The sequence below is a fragment of the Puntigrus tetrazona genome, chromosome 8 (genome assembly GCF_018831695.1).
Source record: "Puntigrus tetrazona isolate hp1 chromosome 8, ASM1883169v1, whole genome shotgun sequence".
NCBI classification, from domain to species: Eukaryota; Metazoa; Chordata; class Actinopteri; order Cypriniformes; family Cyprinidae; genus Puntigrus; species Puntigrus tetrazona.
In genome coordinates, this window is record NC_056706.1 from 2,540,873 (window position 1) to 2,568,372 (window position 27,500).

The 27,500-nt window shown below is 38.0% G+C and overlaps 2 protein-coding genes and 1 long non-coding RNA gene across 15 annotated transcripts in view; 2 read left to right on the plus strand and 1 right to left on the minus strand.

The window, feature by feature from the left end:
- Positions 1-11,315, minus strand: part of bicdl1 (BICD family like cargo adaptor 1) — a 30,974-nt gene extending 19,659 nt beyond the window's left edge. For 4 of the 5 annotated variants that reach the window (XM_043247862.1, XM_043247860.1, XM_043247861.1 and 1 more), the window contains exons 1-2: positions 10,497-11,315; positions 6,302-6,517 (exon numbers count right to left, since the gene is read on the minus strand). In XM_043247862.1, the coding sequence (XP_043103797.1) occupies positions 6,302-6,517; positions 10,497-10,895 (615 nt within the window). In that variant the 5' untranslated portion in view covers positions 10,896-11,315. The remainder of the gene's footprint in view (positions 1-6,301; positions 6,518-10,496) is intronic. The other variant, XR_006251678.1, reaches the window with a different exon arrangement.
- A 4,842-nt stretch (positions 11,316-16,157) lies between these two features.
- On the plus strand, positions 16,158-18,176 carry LOC122351006. Of its 2 annotated transcripts, XR_006251673.1 has the most exons (4): positions 16,158-16,279; positions 16,534-16,579; positions 16,902-16,922; positions 17,007-18,176. It is a non-coding gene; the product is annotated as an uncharacterized LOC122351006 (long non-coding RNA). The 2 variants fall into 2 exon arrangements; XR_006251674.1 differs by lacking the exon at positions 16,902-16,922.
- Positions 18,177-19,480: 1,304 nt separating this feature from the next.
- LOC122350791 (citron Rho-interacting kinase) overlaps positions 19,481-27,500 on the plus strand; it is a 49,224-nt gene continuing 41,204 nt past the window's right edge. For 4 of the 8 annotated variants that reach the window (XM_043247512.1, XM_043247509.1, XM_043247513.1 and 1 more), the window contains exons 1-4: positions 19,481-19,772; positions 24,126-24,239; positions 24,331-24,474; positions 24,566-24,685. In XM_043247512.1, coding sequence (XP_043103447.1) covers positions 24,331-24,474; positions 24,566-24,685 — 264 coding nt within the window. In that variant the 5' untranslated portion in view covers positions 19,481-19,772; positions 24,126-24,239. The remainder of the gene's footprint in view (positions 19,773-24,125; positions 24,240-24,330; positions 24,475-24,565; positions 24,686-27,500) is intronic. The other 4 variants (XM_043247508.1, XM_043247511.1, XM_043247514.1 and 1 more) reach the window with 1 other exon arrangement.

Here is a 27,500-nt window from a genome sequence, read left to right on the forward strand (position 1 = left end):
TTGAGAACGAATGAGCCACTGTTTCGCACGCGGTGTGAAAATAGAGCAAAAAAAGCAGCTCGGAGCATTTGATCTGGAAGAAGTTGACGAGAAGTGTTTGCGTTGGGTTTTCGATCCCAAACTGGTGTCTGGGAAAAGTCTTTTTCCCGGGAAGCAGCGGATTTAATCAGACATCTCCAGTGAATCTTAATTGTGATTTTCTTTCCCACGGGATCTAACATCATTCATGACGGCACTGAAGGCTGAATGTAATTACATCTGCAGCACCTTCACGGATGATACTAATCAAAAAGCCATTAGTCGGTTTGGTGGCTGTCCATTCAAACGGTGTCCTTTCAACGTGGGCCGGAGTCGAGAAGGGAAGCTCTCGCGGCTCAGCGTGACCCGTGGCACGTGCCGGACGTTTTTATTGAGTCGCGTGGGCCTCTGTATCGAATCTCTGGGGTTACGGATCCTGCCTCGAACGAAACGCACACTTGTCGCGGTTAGTGTACGGAGCACGTTGTTGGGGGGAGTCTCGTTTCCATGGTGACACACCGAGTCGAACGTAACGTTTTTGGGGTTGCCATAGCGATCGCCGGTGATGATTTCCCTTAGTCATAGCGTCAGAGGAGGAAACCTGTGACATTTCTGCGGCATTAACCGAAGACAAGCAAAGCAATAAACCACGCCACAGTCCTTTTATTGCGTTTAAAGAGTGGCGGGAGGGTTAAAAATCTAGCTAGCATCAGCTGTCTCTGATGTGTACCAATCCTGTTACACCTCGTTCATTCAACATCTCTCTATGGCTCTACTCCCTCCTCCATCCTCCTAACTCCTCTTCCTCCTCCAACTCCTCCTTAACTGGGATATGCGTTATATATATGCATCTTTTGAGGCATTTGGGTACATCTTCCTAACCGTGTGGTAACTGCATGCTTTTAATGCAATAAATATCATTTGACGAAAGGGGTCCTGGCTGAAATGCTTTTCAGGATATGATAAAACTAAGGAAAGCACGACTAGTATGCGCTAGGGATGCGATCAAACCTCTAACATGATGAGTTAAAGGTTCACGATTGCAGTTTTGTCATGATTTATTCACTCTCATTTTGTTCCCAAACTGTTGTTTCTTCTATATTTGCTGTAACCGAATAGTTGCCGGTAGCCATTGACTTCCATAATATGGGACAGAAGTTCAGAAGTACAGCAGTTCTCCAAAATATCTACTGTGTAGCAACTCATAAAGGTTTAAGGGTGAGTAAATCATGATAAAATGTCAATTTTTGAGGTGAACCATCTTTGTAATCTTCTGTATATAATTACATCTTGTCATACCACCAAGCAACTACACAGCAATACTCTTTTTACACAAAGAACCACCTAGCAACCCCGGTGAGACCATAGCAACCTCCAAGCACACCCTTATGTAGTGAAAATGACGCATTTTATGCATTTAAACACTCTATAATTTTCAAGCAAATGCATTAATGTTGTGGACACACGTTCTAATGCATGCGTTTATGAACGGAGCCCTCGTTTAGATCACGCGCGCATCTGTGTATAATCATGCATACTTCAAACAGGATTGTTTTGCGTGAGCGTGCATGCCTTGCATGGATTTGGATCTCTTCGGTGCATTTGTGGACAACCGTGCACGTGTGTGGGTCATGCTTGAGGAGAGCATCGAGAGCCGTAGCAACCCCCTGGCGATAGACTAGCATCATAAGTTCTTAACTTCACTCAAATCCCGCGTGGCAGGATTTTCTTCTTGTTTTCCGAAAGCCGTATGTGAGCACCCCTGATGTCGGTGCTATGTGGCGATCCCACGACCTGTTACTGATGTTGCTTTGCCGTTCAATTTCCAATGCAGCGTACCGGCGAACACATAATCAATGCAATCATTTATTAAAGGCTCAGAATCACTCCATCTTGGTAATGAAATGTAGGTCTATTTTGTTGTGCCCCCACTCACCTCGTTCTCTAAACCTTTGTAATGTAATTAGTGAGATGCTTCTCTCTGATCAGATTAGGCTGCTGGGGTTCAGGCGTTTTTGACAACCCCCTGCTTCCAGACAGACGTGTGTGTGTGTGCGTGTGTGTGTGTGTGTGTGTGTGTGTGCAACAGAAAGCATCTGTCCAACACAGCACAATATGTTCAGTACATTAGCTAAACATTAATGCTGTCTGTATTTTCTAAGCGTTACCTACTAGCCGAGTTACGTTATCACTGTACGGCAAGCTGTTTTAACATTCAACCTAAAAGTAGTATCTAGTTAATGCTATTTATTTTTCTTCTTCTTATTATATATTTTATATATCTATATATTCTTAATATATTTCATCAATTCCTAGTGCTTCTAATAGTTACTATAACCTATTCTTTAGATAGTAAAGACAGTATATATGAATCTACAAAAAAATTAAATATTGCTATTATTTATTAGATAATACTTTTCACGTGCAGTTTTGTAACTATTACTAGTAACAAATCTCATTATACTATATTATTTTATTATACACAGCTGCTTTTTTGACTTGTGTTTGTGAGGTTGTTATGTTGGAATACATATTAGTCAAAACTAAATGTTTTATAGAATAAATTAATAGCCAATAGTCAATAGTAAGCACTAAATAAGTACTAGTGCATAATATTCCGTACTAGTAATTATTTGATAAGTACTAGTATCTAAGAAATGCTTAATAGTATCTAATACTAAGTACTAGTATCTATTTAATAGGTACTAGTAGCTAATTAATAAGTACTAATATGTTTAAAAAGGTACTAGTAGCTAAAGAACGATCACTAGTAGCTAATCAATAAGTACTAAGCACTTAGTTGAATAAATACTAGTAACTAAAATAGATATATACTAGTATGTTTAGATAAAACAGCTTTCCATAGTAGGAAAATATTATTCCTGTTTTATTTTTACTTTGTTTCAGACATTTCTCCTAAAAGACCACTGAGACAAATAAAAATGTAATTGCCGCGTATGTTAAAAATTAAAGTCATTTTGAGAAAAAATGAATTTTTCTTCAGGGTCTGGCAAGCAGGAGATTCTGTTTTCTCCTCAATGATCTCAACGCCGTCTTGAAGAAGCAGCTGAGATATTTCTGATCAGGCTGTTTTTGTTGCGTATGTAAGTTCTCGCTGTCCTCGCTCGCTCGGTTTCAGTCGACCGAACGTAATGTTATTGGTAAAGAGGATCTGGATTAAAGCCTAATCCCACCTGAGTTCATCCATGTGTCTCTCTGCCTTATGTCACTTCCTGTTGCTTGTCCCACAGAAGGAAGGTCATCTGAGTCTGCAGCTCTAGATCCATTAGCAGATTTGTCAAGCCCATCTAGTTATCTCATATCCAGAGCCTCTTTCTTGCTTTAGAGAACATCACCGTCAGCAGCCGACTATCTTAATTACAAAAAAATTTAAAACACTACCAAATCTTATCAGTCAAACCCTGACCTTTACTGTAAGTCGTCTGCTTGTATTTTTTGCTGGATTAGATGACCATGTGGTCAAGATTTGCATCGTTTGTTCTAGTAGTTGGATGCCAGATGTCATTACTACACAATTTTAAACAGGCTTAAATGATAACCGTTTAAAAATAGGGTTAAAATGACAAGGTTGTTATTGGTTACCAAACAACTAACTGCAACTAACTGGAATATAAAAAAAAAATGATAATAATAATTAACTAATCTTTAACAAAAATAACATTAAAAAATAAAAGTAAAAATCAAACATATTATTAAAAACTATAATTATATTAAACTAATATTATGTGTTGGTAAATGCATGAGTCTTCAGTGAGTCAGAAGCACCAGGTGGATAGCTTCATGATTTATTTTCTATTTTCTGTCCATTATTTTATTTTTGTTTGCTTTTATAGGTGTTTTTGCCCTCAGCTGGAAGCCCTAGTTCTGCCAGTCCTGATTAGTTTATCACCATCGATTCTTCTTCCATTTGTGTGTATATTAATAGCATCACATGTGTGTGTGTGCATGTGTGTGTGCTGTTTTTGTGGTTTATGGGGACACAAATGCGTTTAATGACATGGCTACGACAGAGGCATTGCAGTTTGAGGTGGGTTATAAGGACGCCGCCAGTGTCCTATAATTCAAAAGGTTTAAAAACATGCTAAATGGTGTTTTTTTGAATATCTAAAAATGCATAAAGTTTCCTGTAAGGGTAGGTTTAGGTGTAGGGCAATAGCACATGCGGTTTTTACAGTATAGAAACCGTTACGCCTATGGAGAGGCCTACAGATACCAACGTGTGTGCGCTTTTGTACCTGCGGGAGTGAATGAAACGGCGTTAAAGCACGTTACGGACAGCTGCAGGAAATCTGAACGTTAAAGTCATTAGACTGAAGTTCAGAGAGGTTTGTCGGGGCGACATGGCTGTTTAGATATAGGAAGAGATTGTTGTCTGACCTCGGCTGAGTCCGTGCAGCGACACCGCGGCTGTCCCAGGGCTAAATCAATGAGACTCAATGAGAACTCAGATACGCCCGTGAACAAGAGGCGCTCACGAAAGCGCAACCTAAACTCGGTGAGACATTTAACCTGCAAAACTCAATTTCCTGGCAAATCAATAAACGTTTGTTTAGAAATGATGGTCTTCATTCGACATCAGTGATGCATCGTTTAAATCTCAGCATGTTTCGAAGTGATCCAACCAAGATATGATGTTATGCATAAATTTGGATGCAAACATTTTTGTTTTCTGCATTTAAATTGCTTTTCTTCAACCAGCGCAGTTTATTTGCCATCAGTGAAGAAAGATGCCTTTTACCTCCAGAAACGGTCTGGTTATGACATGACTACTAACTAACCAATGAAACAAATCAGCCAAACAATACTGACGTTACGTTAATATTACCACCTGATATGCATCAAAATGTATTTTGATGTCAACGGCAAAATATTTAGTAAGCAGCTATTATCATTAACTTAAGCTAGAACTAAAACCCTAAGGAGGCTATTTATTTATGAATAATATTATAAATAATAAACATTAACCAAAAAAAAAAAAATAAAAAAAAAATATATATATATATATATATATATATATATATATATATATATATATATATATATATATATATATATATATATATATATATATATATATACCTGTTGCATTTAATGCTAAAAAATTGTAACTATTTAAAAGCTATAAAAACTACATTAAAAAGCTCTATTAAATAACAAAAATGTTAATTAAAATTAAAATGAACAGCGAAAATATGAAAATAAAATTTTAAAAATATGTATTAACAAAATTTTAAATGGTATAGCTAGACTGCCGGACAGGTAGTTTTGAGCACACGGCTGTTAAATGATTGAAAACGGAGCGGAGAGTAGAGTAATTTTGATGAGTTTGCATAAGGCAGTGTCTCAGGAAGGTGAAGGGACGCTCTGTGCCGTAGCATGTAATTTATTCATAGCGTGTGTGTTGTTTTCCACCTGCCTCTGTATGGATTTCCAGCCCAACGTGATCAATATTTCAATTCAAAGAATGACCCGGCTTTTCTGGAGCACACTGCTTGATCAGTTGTTTTAGACAATAACTTTGTTGAGCGGTGAGGTAGGCTGCCAGGCAGAAGGTTTCTGATTCGATCTTTATTAGGAATGAACCATGAGCATCAGCAGGTGACTTAAGGTTATTTCTCTAATAGCCTCATGGCATTTTACATTTAGAGGAAAGTCTGATCTAAATCTTACAGAACGTGTGTTTTATCAGTGTTCTGTCTTCTTTTTCTATCCATCAATTCAATATTTAAACCATTTTTAATCTTGCATTTCATATATTTACAGTATAGTAAATATACAGTTTTTTGTTATTTTATTAATTTATTTTGCAACAAGTGTAGCTACAGAAAAGGTGTTATTATTATTATTATTATTATTATTATTATTTTTGTATTCAGTTTAATCTATCCTTATACCGAATTGCATATATACGTTAAAAATATTTGTTATTTATTTTGGTCATTTTTTATTTGTATTTAATTTGTCTATTTTACTGTCTCTTCGCGTTTCCTTCTTCAAAAACACATATTGCTTAGCATTGCATATTTACGTATTAATTTATGTACGTATTATTATTGCTCGTTTCGTTTCTAATTCCTAAACGATTTAAAGTATGCATTTTAATAGTGTCCTTAATTACGACCGCATCAAGCCGAACTAAACAAACGCAGATAAACACTGCCGTAAAACAACTGGACGAGCAGCAGATCTGGCTCTAAGTCTCCGAGTGCGTTCAGGCAAACCCCTCCGGGGTCATCTGACCCTCTGTGAAGGTGTCGCTCACCCTGCTGAGCTGCTCCAGCAGGCGATGGTTTTGTTCTGACAGCTCGCTGATGGCTCGGCTCTTGTCGCGGTCGGCCTCTCGCAGCTGCACCTGATGTCTCTCCAGCTCCCCCTGCAGGTGTTGCACATCTGACTCCAGCTCCGCCACCCGGCCTTCCCACTCGCCCTCGCGACTCTCCATTCGCCGCCGCAGCTCGTGCTTCTCCTGCTCCAGGAGCTGGAAGACGGAAAAACAAGGTGGTTCACGTGCGTCGGCATAGGCTTGCCAGGTTAGTGGCATCAAGGCTTCAGTAGATATTCGTATTTGGATTAGGGCGAGACAGTTTGCATAAAAGGAAGTGAAATAGTCATCAAAACTATGATATAAAAATGTATGATGGAATAAAAAATGATTGCACATGACTGACGTAGCAAAGTGATCGTTCAACAAATGCACAGCCAAACAGATGAGTTTTGTGTCTGGTTAACTTTTTAGCACATATGATCTCTTCTGGAAGCTGTTTAGCTAAAAGCCGACTCTCCTAGTTCTGCGTGAACCCATGGCATTTCTAACCGACTCGATCCTCGAGTGCTCTGTTAGGTTTATATTCGGCGAGCAGTAACATCAATCCTAAATATAACTGGAAGCAAGCGTGAGGACCTGAGGACTGGTGTGATATGCTCAGACTTTCTGGTTCTATTCACAATCCAAGCAGCAGTGTACTGGATGAGCTGCAGCTGTCTAATGGTCTTCTCAGGAAGGAGTGAGGAGACCGTTACAGCGATCCACCCTGCTGGTGATCAAGGCATGAACAAGTTTCTCCACACACGCACTAAGTCATTTGCACTATCTGACACAGCTGTGAAAAATGTAAAATTGAAAAGTGCTGGGCGTCCGGTCAGAGGAGAACTGGCCCCAACTGAGTCTGGTTTCTCCCAAGGTTTTTTTTCTTCTCCATTCTGTACGGATGGGGTTTTGGTTCCTCTGGCTTGCTTTGTTGGGGACACTTAATGTCTAGCGATTATCGTCGACCGTCTCTGCATTTAATAACAAATTGTTCACATTATACATCCCTGTCATTGTATTCTTCTACTTTATACTGATCAGTGCTTTGATGAAACCTGTGTTGCTATATAAATAAAAACGATTGATTGATTGATTGAAACCTTGATCGGAACAAAACATCTAATTCTTGCAATGTTTTTGAGATGATAGTATGATCATTTAGTTGCTGTTGCTTCTAAAAGTAACTAACTTCTAACAGATTTAGTTACAACATGACTTCTGAAACTAAGGTCTGTCTCCAGAATCACCCCTAGATTCTCAACTTGGTTTTTAGCTGTCAATCAATCATTTTTATTTATATAGCGCTTTTAACAACACAGGTTGCATCAAAGCACTGTACAGTATAAAGTAGAAGAGTATAATGACAGGGATGTATGATGACGAGAGTGACCAATTTATTATTAAATGCAGAGACGGTCTCTGTAGTCAATTCAACGATAATCACTAGAAGTTAAGTGTCCCCAACCAAGCAAGCCAGAGGCTTTAGCTGTTTGACCCCTAGACTCAAGAGAGCCTGTTCACCTCGAGAACTTTAACTTTGTTTTCAAAAGCAATGGTTTGAGTTTTCTCCCTGTTTAACCGAAGAAAATTCTAGCTCATCCAACTGTTCATTTCACCAGTGCGTTGGCAGAGGGAGTCAACGGGGCTATAGTCATTTGGAGATAAGGCCAGGTCAATCTGGGTATCATCAGCATAGCTGTGATAGGCAATTATCTGACTTAGTGGGAGCATATACAGGCTAAAACACGAGCGGTGCGAGAACTGAACCTTGAGGAACCTCTCCCTGAACCATTTGAGTCCCATCCCAGAAAGCCAGACCCAGTTTCCCCGTCTCTCCAGAAGCATGTTATGATCTACAACGTCGAACGCAGCACTGAGATCCAGCTGGTGATGTTTTGCCAGAATCAGAATTAAAGCCGATGCCGCTTATTATTTTAACGAGTGCTGTCTCGGTGCTGTGATGCGCTTTGGAAACCAGACTGGAAATTGTCCAGGTGTCCGTTTGTGTTAAAGAAGCTGTTCGACTGATTAAAAGCTACCTTTTCGATAATCATACCTTTGAAAGGAAGATTTGACATTGGTCCGTAGTTGCTCGGTGTGGCGTTATAAGATAATAAGATGTCGTATGTTATCAAGACGTTTATATATACTAAACAAATCCCTCTGTAAAAACCTTAGGGATCAAATATGTAAGCTTTGGTGCGTGTAAGTGCTGCTGAAGTGGAGATTTATGTGTGGTAGAAAAAGCTGATGTATTATAATTGTTACAAACAGATAAATTGGTATAAAAGAAACAATTACAGTAACAGTGCCTTTTGGGTGTTTTCTTTCCACTGGTGTGAGAAAATATTGAATGAAAAACTAATCAAAAGCCTGCATTGTCTCCTCTTAAAGCACTTCGTAGCAAATAACTGTTTTAAACAACATCATTCCAAATGTTTGGAGTCAGTATGATATTTTAAAATAAACTAATGATTTGGTTGCACTTTATTTTAAAGTACATGTTACCTGCTGTACCCATAAGATAGTATATAAGGTAACTACATGTCAGGTTTAGGCTAAGTGCCTAATTTTGGTTACACTTTATTTTGATAGTCCACTTTAGACAGTCTACTAATTATAAGTAACTTTGCAACTACATGCCGACTTATTCTCATTCATTTGCATTAATTTGTCTCTCATGCTTTCACTGGTGTGCCCTTTCAAAAGTACTATTGGGTTGCTACAATGTTCTATTTAAGTATTAATATGTGGCTACTCTAGGAATAAATATGATACAAATTTATGCTATCTGAAAAGCTACCGCCCCAGTGACAGATACTGTACTTTTTCTCTGAGTGCATGGTCTTGAGCGGGCCAGAATAAGCTGTAATGCGGATCGGCGTTAGTCTATAATAGACAGACGTCTGAATTTCATGGTCTGAGACATAAAGTTCTCGTGTCATAAAGGGCCAGACAGGTTGAGTCCAGGGAACCTCTAGCTATAATTGCAGAAAATGAAATCCGGCACTGATTACGGGCCGTGAAATCCGCCGTGAAGGCTATCAATGCAATTAACCGTTCGAAGCCCTTTCAGTGCCGATTATTTGCTTTTGTTAGATTTCCTCCGAAAATATTAGTGGCGAAAAAATAAGACGTGGATTAAGACAAGGGGTTTAAGTCAAAGATGTGAAGCGGGGCAGGAGGGACAGTTGCATGGAAAAGCGCCAGGAATCTGTCGCTCGTCTGGCCCTCAGACGAATGAAGAGAGCCAAAGCGCATTAGCTTTGCTTGCAGCGTCGCTGAAACGACCATCAGAGCCCCGTATAGATCTGAACCAGATTCAATTCAGTCAGCGTCTTCACGCAGTCCACATCGGTAATGACTTCTGATGTGTTGATGGCGCGCACCATGAAAGACGTGCTTTTGAGAGAAACATTTGGATTCACGGCGTATTTTTGTGCAGTTAGTTTTGAGAACAGCCGGAGAGCGGCTCCTCGGTTGTTCAGCATGAGGAAGAAAGTAGAGACTCGCAGTACGTGATTACGATGCATCCGGATTAATAATTAAAAAGCAGTTTGACTGCATGCACATGTAAACAACACACTCCTGTGAAATCAATCACTGCCCTGGAGTGATAAACAAAGTGTTAAATTGCGCTCTTAAAAATAGAGCTTTACTTGATTATTGATATTTTAGGGGTAAGTAAAGCATCCCGATTGTTTCCCGTCCAGTTATTACAAATAAACAAGTGCATTAATTTCTATTATAAAAAAATATATACTTTAAATTCTGTACATAATTTCAATCATACCCAAAACTAACAAGCATAGTTTTTTTTGCTGTTGTTCATTCAGTTTATATATATTTTTCAGTATATTTGTATTTTTTCTTATCGATTATTATAAATTATATATATATTCTGAATTACATTTGTTGTACTGCTTTCGGAATACAGCGTTTAAGTGATAACTTTGAGCTCAGAGCACGTTTTTATGTATACTTAGGCCTGTTTGTTTATATGTCTCTTTTATTTAGCAAAACCAGCATTAAAAAGCCATGCTAGTTCGTACAACTTGAAGAATCCAATGGCAGAAGTCCCCAAAACTTTCCTGGAACGCAAACAGTTGTCAGAATATTGAATTAGGTACAGAAGTGTAGAGCTTCTCACCTCCAGTTTGTCGTTTAAATCCTTGGTCATTTTGTCATATTGCTTTGTGAGGTCTTGGTTTCGTTCAAGTAGAGCTTTGCCCAGTTTAGCAGCGAGGACCAAGTCCTTCTCCTTCTGCCGGAAGAGCGACAGTAGGTCAGAGTCCTGTCCGCTCGCAGGCGTCTCCGAGGCGGATACCTCCAGGTCCTCCTCCCGCTCGCGGGTGAGCACGGCCAGCTCCTCCTCCAGAGCCGTGCCGAGCCCCCCCGGCGCGGTGTGTAGCAGCGTGTGGGTCCGGCTTTCCGCGGCGGAGTCTGGCGAGTTCTGGCGGCTGGGATCGAGCGCTCGGTCCATGCGGTCGCTGTCCAGCTGCGGTGGTGCTGAAATCGCGCTGCGCAGATCGAGGCAGGACGCGGACATCGCCTCAATCACGACAGATCGAGCGCTTTAGACCCGGTGAGCCCGCTTTAGTCCTGGGTCCAGGTGACCTGCTTGGCTCTGGGTGGGTGAGAACGCCATGGAAATGGATAAATCGTATCCAGTGCGATGATTATGCGCGCTTTATCTGGTCTCCGGCGGCAATCAATTGATCACTGAGCCCAATATAATCCATCAAGCCCGGCCAAATCAGTGTAAAACCCTCTCGGGATGGCTGATCCGCGCGTTAACCCCCTTGATGGTCACCGTCCAGTCGCTGTGTCCACTCCAGAGCACCGGGGTCCCGGTTATTCCCCATTATTGTCGCCCTTCGCTCACATCCCTGGCCTATAAGACACACAAATACACGGATTGCTCTCGTGAGCGAGCCTCCTCCCAACTCCGCGCTCTCTCTCTCTCTCTCTCTCTCTCTCTCTCTCTCTCTCTCTCTCTCTCTCTCTCTCTGCGTCCGTGACGTCAGCTAATCAACCTGCTCCTCGTAGCCGCCCATTGGTGGATTGTGATAACGCCATATGCTATAGAAGAACTGGGTGAAAGACACATGAATGTGGCTGGTGTGTTGGGGAACACAGTGTGTTCTGGAAGGTTAATGACCTAATCATGGATAAGGTCCAAACTCGTCTTTTCATGCTCTGTTTTATTAGGTTAACATATCAAGATTCCTCAGCTTTTAAATTGCAGTTGTATCTCATATGGATTAGATCATATTGAGTATGGGCCGTGCGATTTTCTGTATTTTCTGATTTTATATTTATGTTTTTTTTTTTACAAATACAAACAGGCACTTTGATGTACAAACATACATTACGGACACATTTGGAACCTTTGTGTAAATAAGTTACATTATTTTATATTATATTCATATTACAGTAATTACAATTATTCATTTAATAAGTAATTGATTAATATATAGTATAGAAAATAATAAACTAAAATAATTGTAATAATTAATATAGCAAATACATAACTGAGAGGAAATTATATGAATATCTATATTATTATTTTATATTGAAATTAAAAATGTAAAGGATTTAATTATTAATTAATTTAATGAATTATTTATATACATTATTTTATATTTATTATTATACATTACAATTAATCTTTATAAACAGACATATTTGTAAATATATATATATATATATATATATATATATATATATATATATATATATATATATATATATACTGTATATATACTATATATATATATATATATATATATATTTTTTTTTATTTAATTCAATTCATTTTTTTAAATGTACCGATTTATGCAACAGTATCTTTTGTTGTTTCTAAATACATTTTTATTATTTAAAATATTTACAAATATTTATATTTAATTTTCATGTTTAATTTACAGTAATGAAAATCTAAGTAGAATTATTATTGAAATGAATGTGACTATGAACAAACTAAAAGCAGATACTATATATGTGTGTGTGTGTGTGTAGTATATATTTATTTATTTTTATTAATCTATATATTTTTACAGTGAAATATTACATTTTTGTGTTCACTAAAGTATAAATGAATAAATAACACGACAAATAACCATTTTCATATTAAATGGCACTAAATATTAAAATGCACTTTCATGAAAAGATGTTATCATTGCATTATAACATAATTAAATTAATGTTAAACTGGATATTGAATATGCATTTAAAATAGTGCTACTTTAGTAATGCATTTTACATAAAAGCGTCTTCTTTTCTCACTTTACTGGTTGTTTTTGCGCATAAAAAATTTGGGAATACGGTATATGCACATTTGTACATCTTGTAATATCCGTACATTTTCACGATGATAACCATTTCGCGGTGCATTAACTAACTCTTAACAAAAGATGAGCAGATTGATCATCTCATATGCGAGTGCTTTAATCACAAGGATTACAAACGCAGCCTCAATCTTCAGTATATAGACCCTATACAGTGATCGGAGGCTTGCGCTCTGGAATGAGTGACCCACTTTCCTTTGTATGTCCATTTTATGGCCCACAAGTAAAGTCTTTGTTTCTCACTAGTCACTAATTCTTCATGTCTCAGTGAAGCGCATTCATCACGTGCTACAGGAGCAGCAGCAAGCGCACCGAAACATGCCTCGCACCGCGGTTGAGATTAACACTGTGAGATGAGATTAAATGGCATCCGTTAGATCCGGACACTTAAGCAGATCGGATCACGGAGACGTGCTAAAGAGGGTGCGAGGCAATCCTGGCTTCCCTGCAGATGTTTTGAGGAATGTTTTCAGTAATCTGAATGTTATGTTACGTTTGTAATCTGCTGTTTGTATGTTCATGCCATAATAATGAGGTCAAACCCTTTCAAAACAATGACCGGAGTCACTGAATGTATGCTGGCACGATAATGCTTGTTGACAGCTGTCAAAGAAAATTATTATTAAACATATGTACATAAATAATTTGAAAATTAATTGTCGATGTGACATTAAATTATATTGTTTTAAAAGTGCAAGCATAAATAGATTAGGACTGTTTTGGATTATTAATGTTACCCAATTATTTGGTACATTGTAAGATATTAACGTGCATTTATAACGCACTGTGTGGCTTTAAGTAAAGTGTTTCCAAAAAGATAAACGGCAAAATATAAAATAAAAGAAACTTACTTCATTTAAAAGAAAATATTTTGGTGTTAGTAAAAATAAGCAAATAAGGGAGGGAAGAAGAAATATTCTCTCTCTTTTTTAAAAACAAACAAACAAAACATATGGAAATAACAACACATGAACAAATAATAGATTATGTAAGTAAGCAGATTAAAATATTAAAATAAATAAAAAAGTAAATAAAAAAACAAAAGAGACAAATAGAGAGCAAATAAAATAAATAAATATATCCTTTGTTGATAAAAAATAGCAATACTTACAAATAACGTGATCAGTAGCTAAATAAAAAAATTAAAATTAAATTAATTAATTAATTGTATTACTTCAAAATGACAATTATCTATTTTTTTTTCATTTATTCATTTCCAAGTTAGTATGGAAATGCTGATTGGTGAACTCTAACTAGTACATACTATATAGTAAGCAAGAAACAAGTACTCCGTCTTAAGCGCATGCGCGATGCAGAACCACAGACTCGAAGATCAATACCGCCATCTGACGGAAAGAGAGCGCGCTTCATAAAAATCTACAGCTTGCCGAGTATTTTCCTCGTGGGTCAGCCTTAAAAAGCGCGAGGCTAATCCATTTATTCATGAAGACAAATTGAATAATTAATACATCGCCTAAATAGGTGCGCCAGTATACCCACACGCACTTGAGTTGAACCCTTGCAATTAAAATATTCTATAGATCGGTTTGCTTTTGCTGCTTGCCCACACGTGAATCAATACACGCGCAAGGTGTTCGGTATAGCTTGTTCTCCGTGCTCTTGAAAACAAGTGCTCTTAAATGTCCCGATGATGATGATTATTCCCGTTTGATTGATTTGCGATGCATTCGTGGAAGCTCTTTGCTGAATACATTAGCGTTTATGTAACGCTCTGAGTCACGGTCCTGGACTAGTGACTATCCCACGGCTCTCTTCTACAGGACCGAGAGAAAATACAAAGACTTTCAGTGCTGTTACACAATCCGTGCACACTTTCGCAGATAAAGAGGCATACGTTAAAGGAGCCCATCTTCAGATACGCGGCATTTATTGCTTATATAAGAACTGTGTGCGATTTCCTCCCGAGCCAATGGAGGGAGCTGCTATCTTCCTCATTTTGACTATATTTTCCCGAAGTCATTCTGCTGTTGAAGTGCCTAGTCAAGCGCAACAAAATAAAGATTATTTATGATTTCATATGACCATGTGAAAAGGTGTCCAAAGCACATCAAAAGCAGCAATTAGCCCCACAGAGTCCAGAATAGACCTTGCTTTCTGCAGAGAATGATTTATTTGCAACAATGCATGGCCTTAGTGTTTATATTAAACTGTCACTATATAAAAAAATGACGACAATGACGCAAATGACTCATTCAACATGATTCAAGAATGATTCTGATTCCTGAACGAATCTTTTTTTTCCTTCTTTTTTTAATTATTATTGAACAGCACAAACTTTATAACATAGATACAATTATACATAAAGACAAGCATAATAATACTACTAACAACAGAATATACATTCAGATTTGCCAGGGTTAACAAAAAATAAATAAAAATCTTAAGACACAAAGGATGAATACAGGGATATTGTTTCCATATATGTGTCCAAATCAAGGTTTAGAGCCAGTAAACTTCTGTTTATGAAAATGAAATTTAGCTAACAGAAAACATAAGTTAATTATGTAATATTTTCCTGCATTGTCTTTTGAATAGTCATACATTTCAAAGAAAGCTTCCTGAACTAATCATTGTTTTGATAGCTTGCAGGAACGATTCAATCATGAGAACAACCTTTCGTTTCCGAATCAATAAAATTATTTTACTACGTTATTTAATTAAAAAGTGCTAGCTTTCTCTCTCCCATTAACTTCCTATCAGATCTCCATTGTCCTATAAAAAGTTTATTTAGGCTATATGCTGGATTAAAGTTCACGTAATGAACTTTCTCGCAGGATATAATGAGACTACTATCTTTGGCCCTTTAAGGTGTAAGTATATTTATTACTTTTTATTACTAAAAAAACTTTCTTTCTTTCATACTTTCTTTTTTTTGTTTTGTTTTCATAACTGTGCCGCCTTAATGGTTTGATGTTTAGTATTGTTCACGAAATTAGAAAAGATTCACTACACGCGCTTTGAGTCCAATCCGAATAATGATTCGCGAACCTTTGAGGTCTGAAGATCTGAATCAATTGATTCACGATACGCATTCCTAAATTTCGATTTTGATCAAGACGAACTGGCCCAGAAGTTTTTAAATCAAATGATTCACGATACGCGTCCCAAGTCCCTAAATCAAAATAAAATTATTATTATCCGCTTGAGTTCCTCATCTGAACCAAATGATTCTCTATCCGATGCTTTGTTTCAGCCATATGATTAGAATCATTACAGGCGATTAAATGAATTTACTCTGTAATTGAATCCCATCCATATACCACAGTGCTTGTAGCCGAAGCTACACTTGAGGGCTGTTATAAATAACAAAAAACAACAAACTGGTTTATACTAGTAAATAAATGATTCAAGTCACGAGCTTCAGTTTGAATCAGCTGGAGCGGTTCCAGCGTAAATGACTCACTCAGTCGAATCAGTTTGTTTGTTCTTCCTTTTCGGGCCTTCAGCCATGTTTATGATACGCCACCTCGTACTACTGGCTCGGACCAAGTAGTTTTACGAGATTAACAATAAAAAGAAGATGTTTACGTATAAAATATCAACACAAATCCAACGTATTCAGGTGAGGTAACCGGTTTAATGTCAACAGTTTGGCCACTGCAGTTCACTTGATGATAGTTCGCTAGCGTCCAGTCAAACCATTTAAGAGCATGTTCAATTTATCAGCATCAATATTTGAGTTACTGTTGGTCAAAGTGCACACAGCTGAACACAAAACAGCTGAAATGTGCTGAAAAGATTGACGAGAATGAATCAGTTCTGTGGTGTTTGTTCCAGTGCTTATGAATCAGTGATCTTCTCTGTTCTTCTCTTCAGGATCTGCTCATAGATGACTATGTCGCTGAGAAAGTTTGGTGCACAGGTACTGAACTAACACTGGTTTAACAGGATAGTTCACCTAATTACTCAACGTCATTTCCATTTCATTTAGGCTACCTGTATTTAATCTCACTTGATATGTTCAGTTGTTCGTTTACCTATATTATAACCTGTTCTTGCCAGGTCATGGACCGTTACGACGGTGAAATCGGTTCATTTAACGATTTGTTAATTCAAAAACATAAAAAAACTCATTTTTTTTTTCATCAGTTCTAGTGGATTAATTTGATTGCTACCAATAGTATCCCTTCGCTTGTTTTTTGCGTTCGCCACACGTTTTGTCCGTTTCCCTGCATCTTTTGCAGGTATTTCCAATGACAGGGAAGGTAACCAACACGGATATACAGTACCTAACAGCACTGCTGCTCGTGAGATATTGATGAAATATTAAGGACTGCACATTTCCACAGAGCCGTGTTTCATAGAGCTGCCGAGAGATGTTTGAAGGCTCCATCCACCCCACGCAAACAACTTCAGACTGCAATTAATCAGCAGGTGATCGTTCTTCCTCAAGAATTCAACCTCTTCCTCGCTTTATCGCTGCGTACTTTTTCGTATCACAGCTTTACACGGCGCTCTTTACGCCGGCACGTTTTCAGCACAGAGCACAAAGGTGGCTTCCCTTCAGACGCTACCCGTTTAATCCGTTTTCTGCATCGCTTGTTCGGGTCACAGCGAACACTTCATCCGAAAATAAATATTTAGATTTAAATTAGCGTAGTTGCTTTTCTTAGTGAGCCTGTCTGAGGCGATAACACTGTTACATAGCAGCCACTCAAAGCATTGTGCAGTGTTTATTTCTGGACCATTTATAATACTTTTGGGCATTATGGCCCGGTTTTATAGCCTAAACCAGAGATTTTTAGTCCAGGGCTAGATTTAAGCCTTGTCTGTTTCTTTACAAAGAGTTATGGTTTCTAAAAGTTAAGAAAGTCTCGTTCTGTTATATAGTAGACTGAATTATGAATTCAAAGGTACTTGGCAAATCATCATTCTTTAAGTAATATCTTAAAGAAAAAAATATCATAGTTGGTATGATGCTGCGCGTTATAATTGACATGCTGTGATGTAAATGGGAAATGATGTAAAACAATATATTCTTAAAATATGAATAGAAATGGCCCTTTTTCCCCACTGTCCACCGTTTCCTATATAAATACTCATCTGTCATTGGCTCAGATAACAGCAATAGCCTGTTGCCTGGTAACATTGCCAGAATGCTTGCGTGCCGCTTTTGTGTCTCTGTGCTTTTTCCTTTCTTTTTCTAACAATAATGTTTACCCTACACGACCATCTACATTTATAACAGTACACCCACTAACGATGATCTTTATACGTAACAATCAGTCTGGACGTTATTTTGCAATCTGTTATCGGTGGAATTATTTAGCAGCTTGATGTGAAGCATAATGCAGAAGCTGACAGGAAGCATCACGCCACATGCCAAAACTTTGTCACACTTCCCTGGCTATTAATGAACGCCCTCTCCTCAGCCGATAAGTCACGGGAATGATGTAAAATAAGCTAGTCTTTCATTAAGAAATGCGTCGCTCTTTAGTTGTGAAATTGACTGGGACAACTGCGGCTTTAATGAGTTTTTGGCTGAGAATGAATTAATACCGAAGAGCTCCTGATGGCAGTGCCGGCAGCTGCTAATGAACACGTCGAGTTTGTCATCAGTGAAAATAATCCAGATGTAACTCGGTTAATGCCATAAAGGCACATTCTAGAAAGAAAAAAGTGAGGGAGGGTGAACCTTCAAACCCGTGATGTTTAAAGGTTGTCAAATGCTTAATGGAAGGAGCAGTGAGATTATGTATGTATGTCTTGGCAGGTTGTAAATTATACTCGTGCTACATCAATATTAACATTAATGGTGCAATCATTTTCTTTAGCTTTTGTCTGTCTAACTTTGTTTATACACACACACATATACACACACACACATATATATATATATATATATATATATATATATATATACACACACTCACTCACACACACACACATATATATATATATATATATATATATATATATACACACACACACACACACACGTTGCAACAGATAGTAACAGAGTACAATAATGTTTACATTACATTACAACCTAATGTTTTTAAATGGAAAAAGTACTGTGATTGTAGATACATGTTTGTAGATACTTAGGAAACATGTTATGTTTTCATAGCTGTTTCTTTAAAAAAAACAAAATGCTGTAGCCAGTAATTCTACTCTGAAATGTGCGTTCAGGGGCGGGATGCCTTCGTTTTTTGCCGTACCCATTTAAACCGCTGGCTGTCATGCATCTTTAAGCAAATAAATTCATACGTATCATAAACGTATGCGCCCTGTTGTGGCCTCAGGAGAGAAGCCACAAGCTTTTTCCCATAATTAGTTTAATATAATTAAAAAACTGATGAGTACAAAATTTGAATGTAGCTTTTCAGCCAAGCTGAAGTGACGGCACGATATGTAGATATTAGGTATAGCGTGGTAAAGAGTCAGAGCTCGATAGGTATATAGAGCGACAGAATGCAATGCGTAGAAAAAGCATAATAGATATGTCGAAAGAGCGATAGCTAAAGACTCAGAGATGGCTTGATAACCAGAGATCAACAGAGCATGATATGTAGATGGATTATGATATGATAGTGTGACACAGATATATAGTGTTCGATATGTAGATAGGCTCTCTGAATATATGGTATGGATATAAAGACGTAAGCAGCAAGGCGGAAAAAAAGCGTAAATTGGAATCAGATGTGGGGAGAAAAGATAAATATCAGATGTGAGTGATAGAGAGAGAGTGCAGAGTTTCAACAGTGAGTCAGTCTGCTTGTATTACTGTGATTATAGAGAGCTTCTGCAGTGGAGAGAGAGAGAGAGAGAGAGAGAAGGTTGTGCACGATTTGCTGTCTTCTCTAGGATACAGCTCGCTCCCCTCTTCGTCTCAGTGCTCCTCTCTCTTCCCACTCTCGCGTATCCGATCCGTCTCTCCCGCACAACTCCTCCGTTTCTCAAGAACTCCGAGGATGAGTCCTTCAGAAACCTCCAGCCGCAGACGCCCGTTCTCCAGCTCATGGCTGCCCAGGACGACCCGACACTCTTGGGCTTCCCTCGCGCGGACCTGCCCCCTGTGAACTGGATCCAAAGCAGAGCAGCGCTCCTTTAGAGTGAGTATCGTTGACGACGCGCGAGTTTGTTAACGCCGAACCGCGGAGAGAGATTAGCCCGATGCGCGTTTTCGCCGCGAGCTGTTATTCGCGTGCGACTCCTTGTTGCACGCTGTCGTTAGTGAGCGTACAGAAGCTGAGAATGCGTCCAGGTGGCGTCTCAGATGGGCGCAGAGAGAGAGTGGATGCCAACACAGATGCCGACGCCGTCAGCGCGTGAACTCTCACTGCGTGTCATGACACCAGGTCTGTGCAGAACATCGCTGGTAAACCCAGCGCAACGCAACGCTGCTGACTTATTCTCTAGCTACTGCGTCAAAAGTATCCAAGTTGAGTGTGCACAGATTATGCTGGTACTTTATTTTGACCCTAGCAACCGCACGGCGATGCCCCGGCAACCAGCTGGAGTTTTGCACCACTCGCATTTTCTTCAGCAAAATCAAATATTTATTGATTCCCGGCCGCGCAGTTCAGGTAACCGGTCCGTAGAGTGTTCAGGGGGAAAAATACAGTATGTGGGTGTATTGAAATAGAAACGCATGAGAAAAAGAGTAGCAAGAAGGTGACAGAATGGACTTATTTCTATGGAAACAGCACTTTCCTCTCTTTCTCCCTCCTCCCTCTATGCGCAGCTACTGAAGACTCATATGGAGGTTTTTTTAAGTTCCCCATTGAAAAGAATCCGATAATGCGTTGAGCGCGTTCTGAAGGGAAGTGCATCCATGCCGATCGTTTCTTAGATGCGTTAACAAAGTGAAAAGTTGCTCCCAGACACGCCCATATGCCGCATCACTTCCTGTGTTTACCTCATTCTGTTGCCACTGACGTGAAGTCCTCTAATCCGGCGGCTGGAGATTTCAGGAGAATCGTGTCTTTCTGTCGCTCAAGCTGTTATTAAGCCACTTAAACTGTCTGGATCGGCTCCGTTTCAGAACACATGCCCAAGCAAATAGACGAAACATTTGGGACTTGCTAAACCTGCTAATATTAGTATAGTTAGTCAGTTCGGTTAATCTCTCCTGCTTTTTGGTTTTAATCGCTCTCGTGATCCTAAACCAGCAAACGCTCCTAAATGATCTTTGGTGACCTGTCATTATTTGTGTTTTTTTTGCGCTCAACACGTACGATTCTGGACTTATACGTTATTTGAATGGCATTGGGATGTGCATGGATCCTCATTAACATTAATGCAGAGCTGTCTGAAAGTGTGTGTAAGTTTGACAGTGAGATGATTTCATGCAGCAGCCTGCGGTGTGTCGTGATGCACACGCTCGGTAATCCTCGGGAGCTTTTCATCTGCTCTCAGACACGATACCACACACACACACACACACACACACTAATAACTGATTATTATTTTTGAGAAATAATGTTATTGACGCAAGCTGATCAGGTAAAGGCTTGGTGTGGTCGTGACTGCAGCTCAGATGGCATGTATTCTATGGTTATAGAAAAAAACACGAGAAAAAGTGTTATTTTTATCTTTCCGCACAGAAAGTGTTACTGTGAATGAACTCATGACCTTAACACCTGATGCACGCATTCATGAGGTTACTGAAACAGTCCCTACAGAGAATCTGTCTATCTGTCTATCTGTCTATCTGTCTATCTGTCTATCTATCTATCTATCTATCATCCATATTCAGATTTTTAGGCGATCACTCAGAATGCCCTACTGTTTGTATGTTTATGTATTTACATTTAAATTATTTTAATTTATTAAATTTTTTCACTTCATATATTTGCATATGTATTTCAGTTTTTTTTGTCTGTTGTTCTGTCTTATTTATTGAACTTATATAATTTATTTGCATTTTAATTTTAATTTATTCATGTATTTTTACTTAAATTTGTTCGTTTTACTTTATTGCATTTGTTTTCATTTGCTTATTTTACTAATTTATTTATTTACTTTTTAATCGTTTTTTTATGTGTTTGCTCATTTTATTGTATTCAATGTATTATTTTATTTATTTAATTTGTCCATTTTATGTTACTTATTGAATATTTATTTTACTTCCTCTACTTATTTTATTTTAGTTTTTCGTGTTTTTTTTTTTAATGTTTCTTTATTTTATTCTATTGCATATATTTTAATGTTATTTATTTGTTGATTTTGTTTTTAGCTAGCTCTAGCCACATCAAAGAATGATGGTCAAGTGTTAGACCTGTTATCCACGTATTAAACATCAATTATACCTCACAAGTTCAGTCAGTCATCGCAAGTTTTGGTTTGCGTTAATACTCCGTGATGTTAGATGATCAGTAATTTTATATTCATTCAGGCCTTTGGCATGTCAGTGTGTCATAACTTTTAAAATATTCTGCTTATGCGAACTCTTGTGTTTTTCATCCCCTTTGGTCAGAGTTTCTTGTTTGTTTCCTATTTCTCCACAGCTGAATTTTTCTTATTCCCCCTCCCCAGAGATCAGTATTAGCTGAGAGATCAGAATAATTAAATCATGCCTCATCTTGAAACACTGTGTTGATTTTTCCACGTACTAAATTATGCATCCAGCTGGCTTCAGAAGTATAATCATATTTTTGCGTGACCATTTGCATGTCGTGGTGATGTAACCCGCAGTATGTTCGGCGGTCTTCAGGAAAAATGCGCTAAACATAATGTTTGCTTTCAAAGTCTTGAACTTCACAGATCGTAGATCGTAGTTAAAATGCATATCTTTTTTTTATTATTTAAGTGGTTTGCATGTCATAAATAATATCTGTGAGAATTTTAAACACTGTAGTCAAAGGTTTTTACAGAGTCACGGGATCTTCAGCAGGTCTGTGTGTGTGTGTGTGTGTGTGTGTGTGTGTGTGTGTGTGTGTGTGTTCCTGAAGGCTGCACGTTTCTGTGAATGTGAACACGAGTTCACACCGCCGCTTTGGGTTCAGAAAGCGATTCCATAAGCATCTTTTGAGTTGTGTGTGTGTGTGTGTTTTGTAATCTATAAGCCTCCTAACGCTGAATTGTAAAGCCTCAGGCTACTGAAAGAAAAAGCCGAAGAGAGAGGGAACGATATGGAGGAGTAGAGATGCTTGTGCTTTTATTAGGAGCTCCTTTCTTCTGTCGTTCATTTTTTCCCTCCATCTCCAAGGATGCCAAGTAGAGAGTGGCAGTTAGAAACAGTCTGTGCATATCTAATATGATTGGGCTTGTTAAAAATAGACTGCACTATACGCTCCGCGCTGAGCTCGTATGCGCAGAAAGTACTTGCTGCCGTGGGATTCGTAAAGCAAAACGCAGCAAGGATTTGGTATGCGTTCTCGTTCTGGAGACCAGAGAGAATTTGATTGGACGAAAATAGTACGTTCCCCCGAGTGCAGGATGATGTCAGCAGCATTTTGGTTATTTTTTAAACCTTTTTGCTCTTGGTTTTTGTTATGAAAATATTAAGTTACTTTGTAAGTACATATATTTTCACATGTTAGTCTGCAATGTTTGAATGCACTAAAAAAAAATTTGTAGCAAATGTTTTAGACATAATATTCAGAATCAGTTTCCCAACGAATCAGTCACACGAATGATTCAATGACTCGTTCTTCAAATCAGAGCTTGCGCTAAAAAAAAACAGTTCAAAAATGTTTTTATGAATAACTGTTGGAATCAAAAATACAAAAAAAGCGTGTAAAATTATTACAGTTTCAAATAAATGAATATACTTTAAAATCCAGTGATCAAAGCTGATTTTTCAGCGTAATATGCTGATTTACTGCTCAAGAAATATTTCCTATTATTTTTAATGATGAAAACAGTTGTGCTGCTTCATTTTGTCTGTGGAAACTGTGATATGAGGTTTTATTTGATCAGGATTCACAAAGTTCAAAAGAACAGCGTTTGCTTGAAGTCGAAATCTTTCGTAACGATGACTATAAAAGTCACTTTTGATCAATTTAATGCATACTGAATAAAAGCAGTGAGACCTAGAGGATGCTAAAAATGTGCTAAAATCTGACTTGCGTGGAAGCAGGACCATAAATCACACAGATTTGACGCGTTTTATTCAGATCAAGTTGAGTAACAAATAAATGTAATATATATGCAGATCAGATGTGTGTCCCGGCACCGTGTTTCTTTTGTTTCATTGCTTCCTTTTGGAATCAAATTATGTGGCTTTTTGTAATTGCGGTGATTAATTATTTGTTGTTTGCACTCGTATCGTTGGAGCTTCTGAAAAAAGTTCTGGCATCTCCTGGCTTAATTAAAGCCCAAACTGCGCATTAACTGTAACTGTTCTGCTGGTTTTGTTTATTAACAGAACGGCAACTTTTACTAATAACAACAGTCGTCGAAGTCATTTTGTTTTGGTATTATTAAAATTTAAATGTTCTTCTGTGTCTCTTTTTTTCTAGAAAGGGCACGTTCATTCAGACCACGTCTTTCAGCCTAAAAGCCCACAAAGGACAAGACCTTCAGAGCCCAAGCTTTCAGATTGCTAGAGGAACTGCGGTCAATCACACGGAAAGGTACAGTTGAAAGCAAAGTCTTAAGTTAATTCATGGATAATCCAATCCCCGCTTTGTGTACCGATGTCTGTTCTTCTTCTTGCTTCGAAAGATGGAGCAGGAGATTTCAAAAGTGCAGCGTAAGATGTCAGACCTGGAGTCAGTTCTCCAGCAGAAGGACGTGGAGCTCAAGGCTTCGGAAACCCAGAGAACCATCCTGGAACAAGACCTGGCCACCTACATCACCGAATGCAGCGTGGGTTTACTGTTTGCGTGTGGAAATGTGGCGCCCTCTGAATTGCTCGGCGTGGTTTGTGAGGCTCGTGTTGGTTTTCTGTGTCTTTCAGAGCTTGAAGCGCAGTTTGGAGCAGGCCCGCATGGAGGTGTCGCAGGAGGACGATAAAGCTCTGCAGCTCCTGCACGACATTCGAGAGCAGAGCAACAAACTGCAGGAAATCAAAGAACAGGTTTGAACATTTCTGACGTCGTGTTTTGCCACGTCTTTCTAGAAGCCATTAACATTTATGCAGTTAGCAGATGCTTTTATCCAAAGTGACTTTGATTGCTTTAACACGTTTAAAGCTGCATGCATTTTTATCAATTCATACATTCCCTGATTATCAAATTTTGTCATTGTAGAGCGGTACTGACTTGTTTTTGGATATGCAGGGAACACAAAAATTCAAATTTGCAACAATGTCTGGCCGTCTAAGACGTTGACTGGTTTATTTCTTCATTAGAGAAACATAACGTTACATCGCCGTCTCAGCAACCGATGCTCTGCAGTGAATGGGTGCCGTCAGAATGAGAGTCCAAACAACATCGCAATCATCCACACCACTCCGCTCCTTCAGTTAACATCTACTAAAAGTGTTTCTAAGAAACAAGTCCAGCATTAGGGTGTTTTTAACTTCAAACTGTTGCTTCTGGGCAAAATATCCATAACTCTTGAATCTATAATAATGTTTCCATTATTGAATCCATAATCCATCTTGAATCCATAATCTATAATAATGTTTCCTCCGGTGTAAAAGTCATCTGATCCGGAGAGAAATGTGCACAGAGCGAGTACTGTTTACAAGCCAAAAATAGCTCTGAAAACAAATATGTGGGTGGGTTCGGATGTAAGAGGACAACAGGACATGGGCTTTTCCACTTAAGGAAGTGTTACTATTTGCTTATGGACTCGTTAAAGAAAAAAGTTAAAAGCGTCTTAATGACGAGTCTGCTCCTTACAAACACACAGCTTTTCATTTCACGAGACTGGAGTGCTGTAGATTATTTGTGGTTTTTTTAGATGTTTTCATCAGCTGTTTGGCCATTCTGACGGCACCCATTCACCGCTGAGCAAGTGATATAACGCTAGATTTCTTTCAGCAAACGTTCCTTTTTTGTGGAACTACTTACTTATGAAATAAATCGCGACACGAACACAAAATGTTTTCAAAACAAAAGTCCGCAGTGGTTTATCTGCCTCTGACTGACGTAACCAGAGGTTTCAGGATAGTGTGCATTGTGGTTCATTTAAAGTATGTTTATATAATAGAGCATCTTGACACGTGTCTTTGTTTAGCGCTGGGGGGTCTGAGTGAGCATTTTGCAGATTTCTCAGATTATTCCCATAGAGCTTCACGGGCGTCTGCTAATAAGAGCCCTGCTGATAGAGTCCACAGTACGAGTACAAATGATCTCTGTCCGTCTCAGCTTATGAAACACTATCTGAAATAGCGGTGGCCACTTACAGCCACAAGGAAAGTGATGGAGAACGTAAGACTGAGGAATGAGATGTGAAAGTAAGAACATAATGGAAAAACAGCCTGCTTTCTGCCGCTTCTTGCACGTCTCCCTCCGAGCCGGGCTCCATCGCACTGCGGTTGCCATGGAGACAAAAACGGTACCTCACAGTGAAGGATGTTGCAGATGCAGTGGAAATGCTGTCGTGACGAACCGGCAAAGGTCTCAAATTAGCAGCAATCAGACTTTAAATGAAGAGTTCACTTTTCATTTATCCTACAGATTTGATCAAACTCTATGGTTTGATAACATCTGAATTAGGTTTCACAGAACTTTGCTGCCAGTTGATGCTTTCAAATTTCTGCATAGTCAAATTGTCTTTGATATATCTCAAATTCAAATCAAATTCAAATTTTATTTGTCACATACACATACATACATGGTAGGACATGCAGTGAAATGTTCTTTACAACCGTCCAGCATCAAAATAGAAAACAAAATTTAAATATATATATATATATATATATATATATATATATATATATATATATATATATATATATATATATATATATATATATAAATATAAATATAAAATATAAAAAGTGTGCAAAGCATAAAAAAATATATATATACATATATACATATATACACACATACACACAAACATACAATTTTGTGCAAGTGATTCGATTTATTTTTTAACTAATTACGCGATGTGCTGTTAATTAATTACATTAAAAGATTGAAGTCATTATTGTGTTGGTTGAGAAGACCATTAAACAAACATTACAAAACGTGTTAGAAATAAATATTTTGATATTGCATTGTGCAAATAAGGATTTACTTAAAGCCCTAATATAAATTGAATTATAAATGTAATTTTAATGTACTAATTATGCTTTGTAATGTGCCTTATAATGCATTGCATGAATAATTAAGACCACATCTGTTTGTATATCTATCTAATTGTTACATCTTTAGAAAGCTTGATCCATTAAATCAAATGAAAAACAAAGCTTTAAAATATTATAATGCATTTTAACTTTGCGGTTATTTATGAAAAGTTATAATCCATTACGGCATACATTATGAATACCTTTATAATGTATATTACATAAATGCATTATGTATAAATGTTTTTTTTTAGGCTGAATGAAAACATGATTGATCAATATAAAACCCAACCCGCCTTGCTTTTGCTCTTGGTTTTTGTTATAAAAACATTATTATTAAGTTTCTTTTGTAAGTACATATGTTCACATGTTAGTCTGAAATGTTTGAATGCACTAAAAAAAGCAAGTTGATATTTAGTAGCATATGTTTTAGACATAATATTCAGTCACACGAATGATTCAATGACTCGTTCTTCAAATCAGTCTCTTGCGTGGTACGTTTGAATGAATCAGTTGAGCGAATGAATCGAATGTCTGAATCAAATCTGGAACGACTGGAATTTCCAAACGCAAACAAACAACAAAGTTAATGCAGCTTTTATTCTCATATCATCAGTTTTACATTTTATGATTATCACGTTATTTGCAGTGT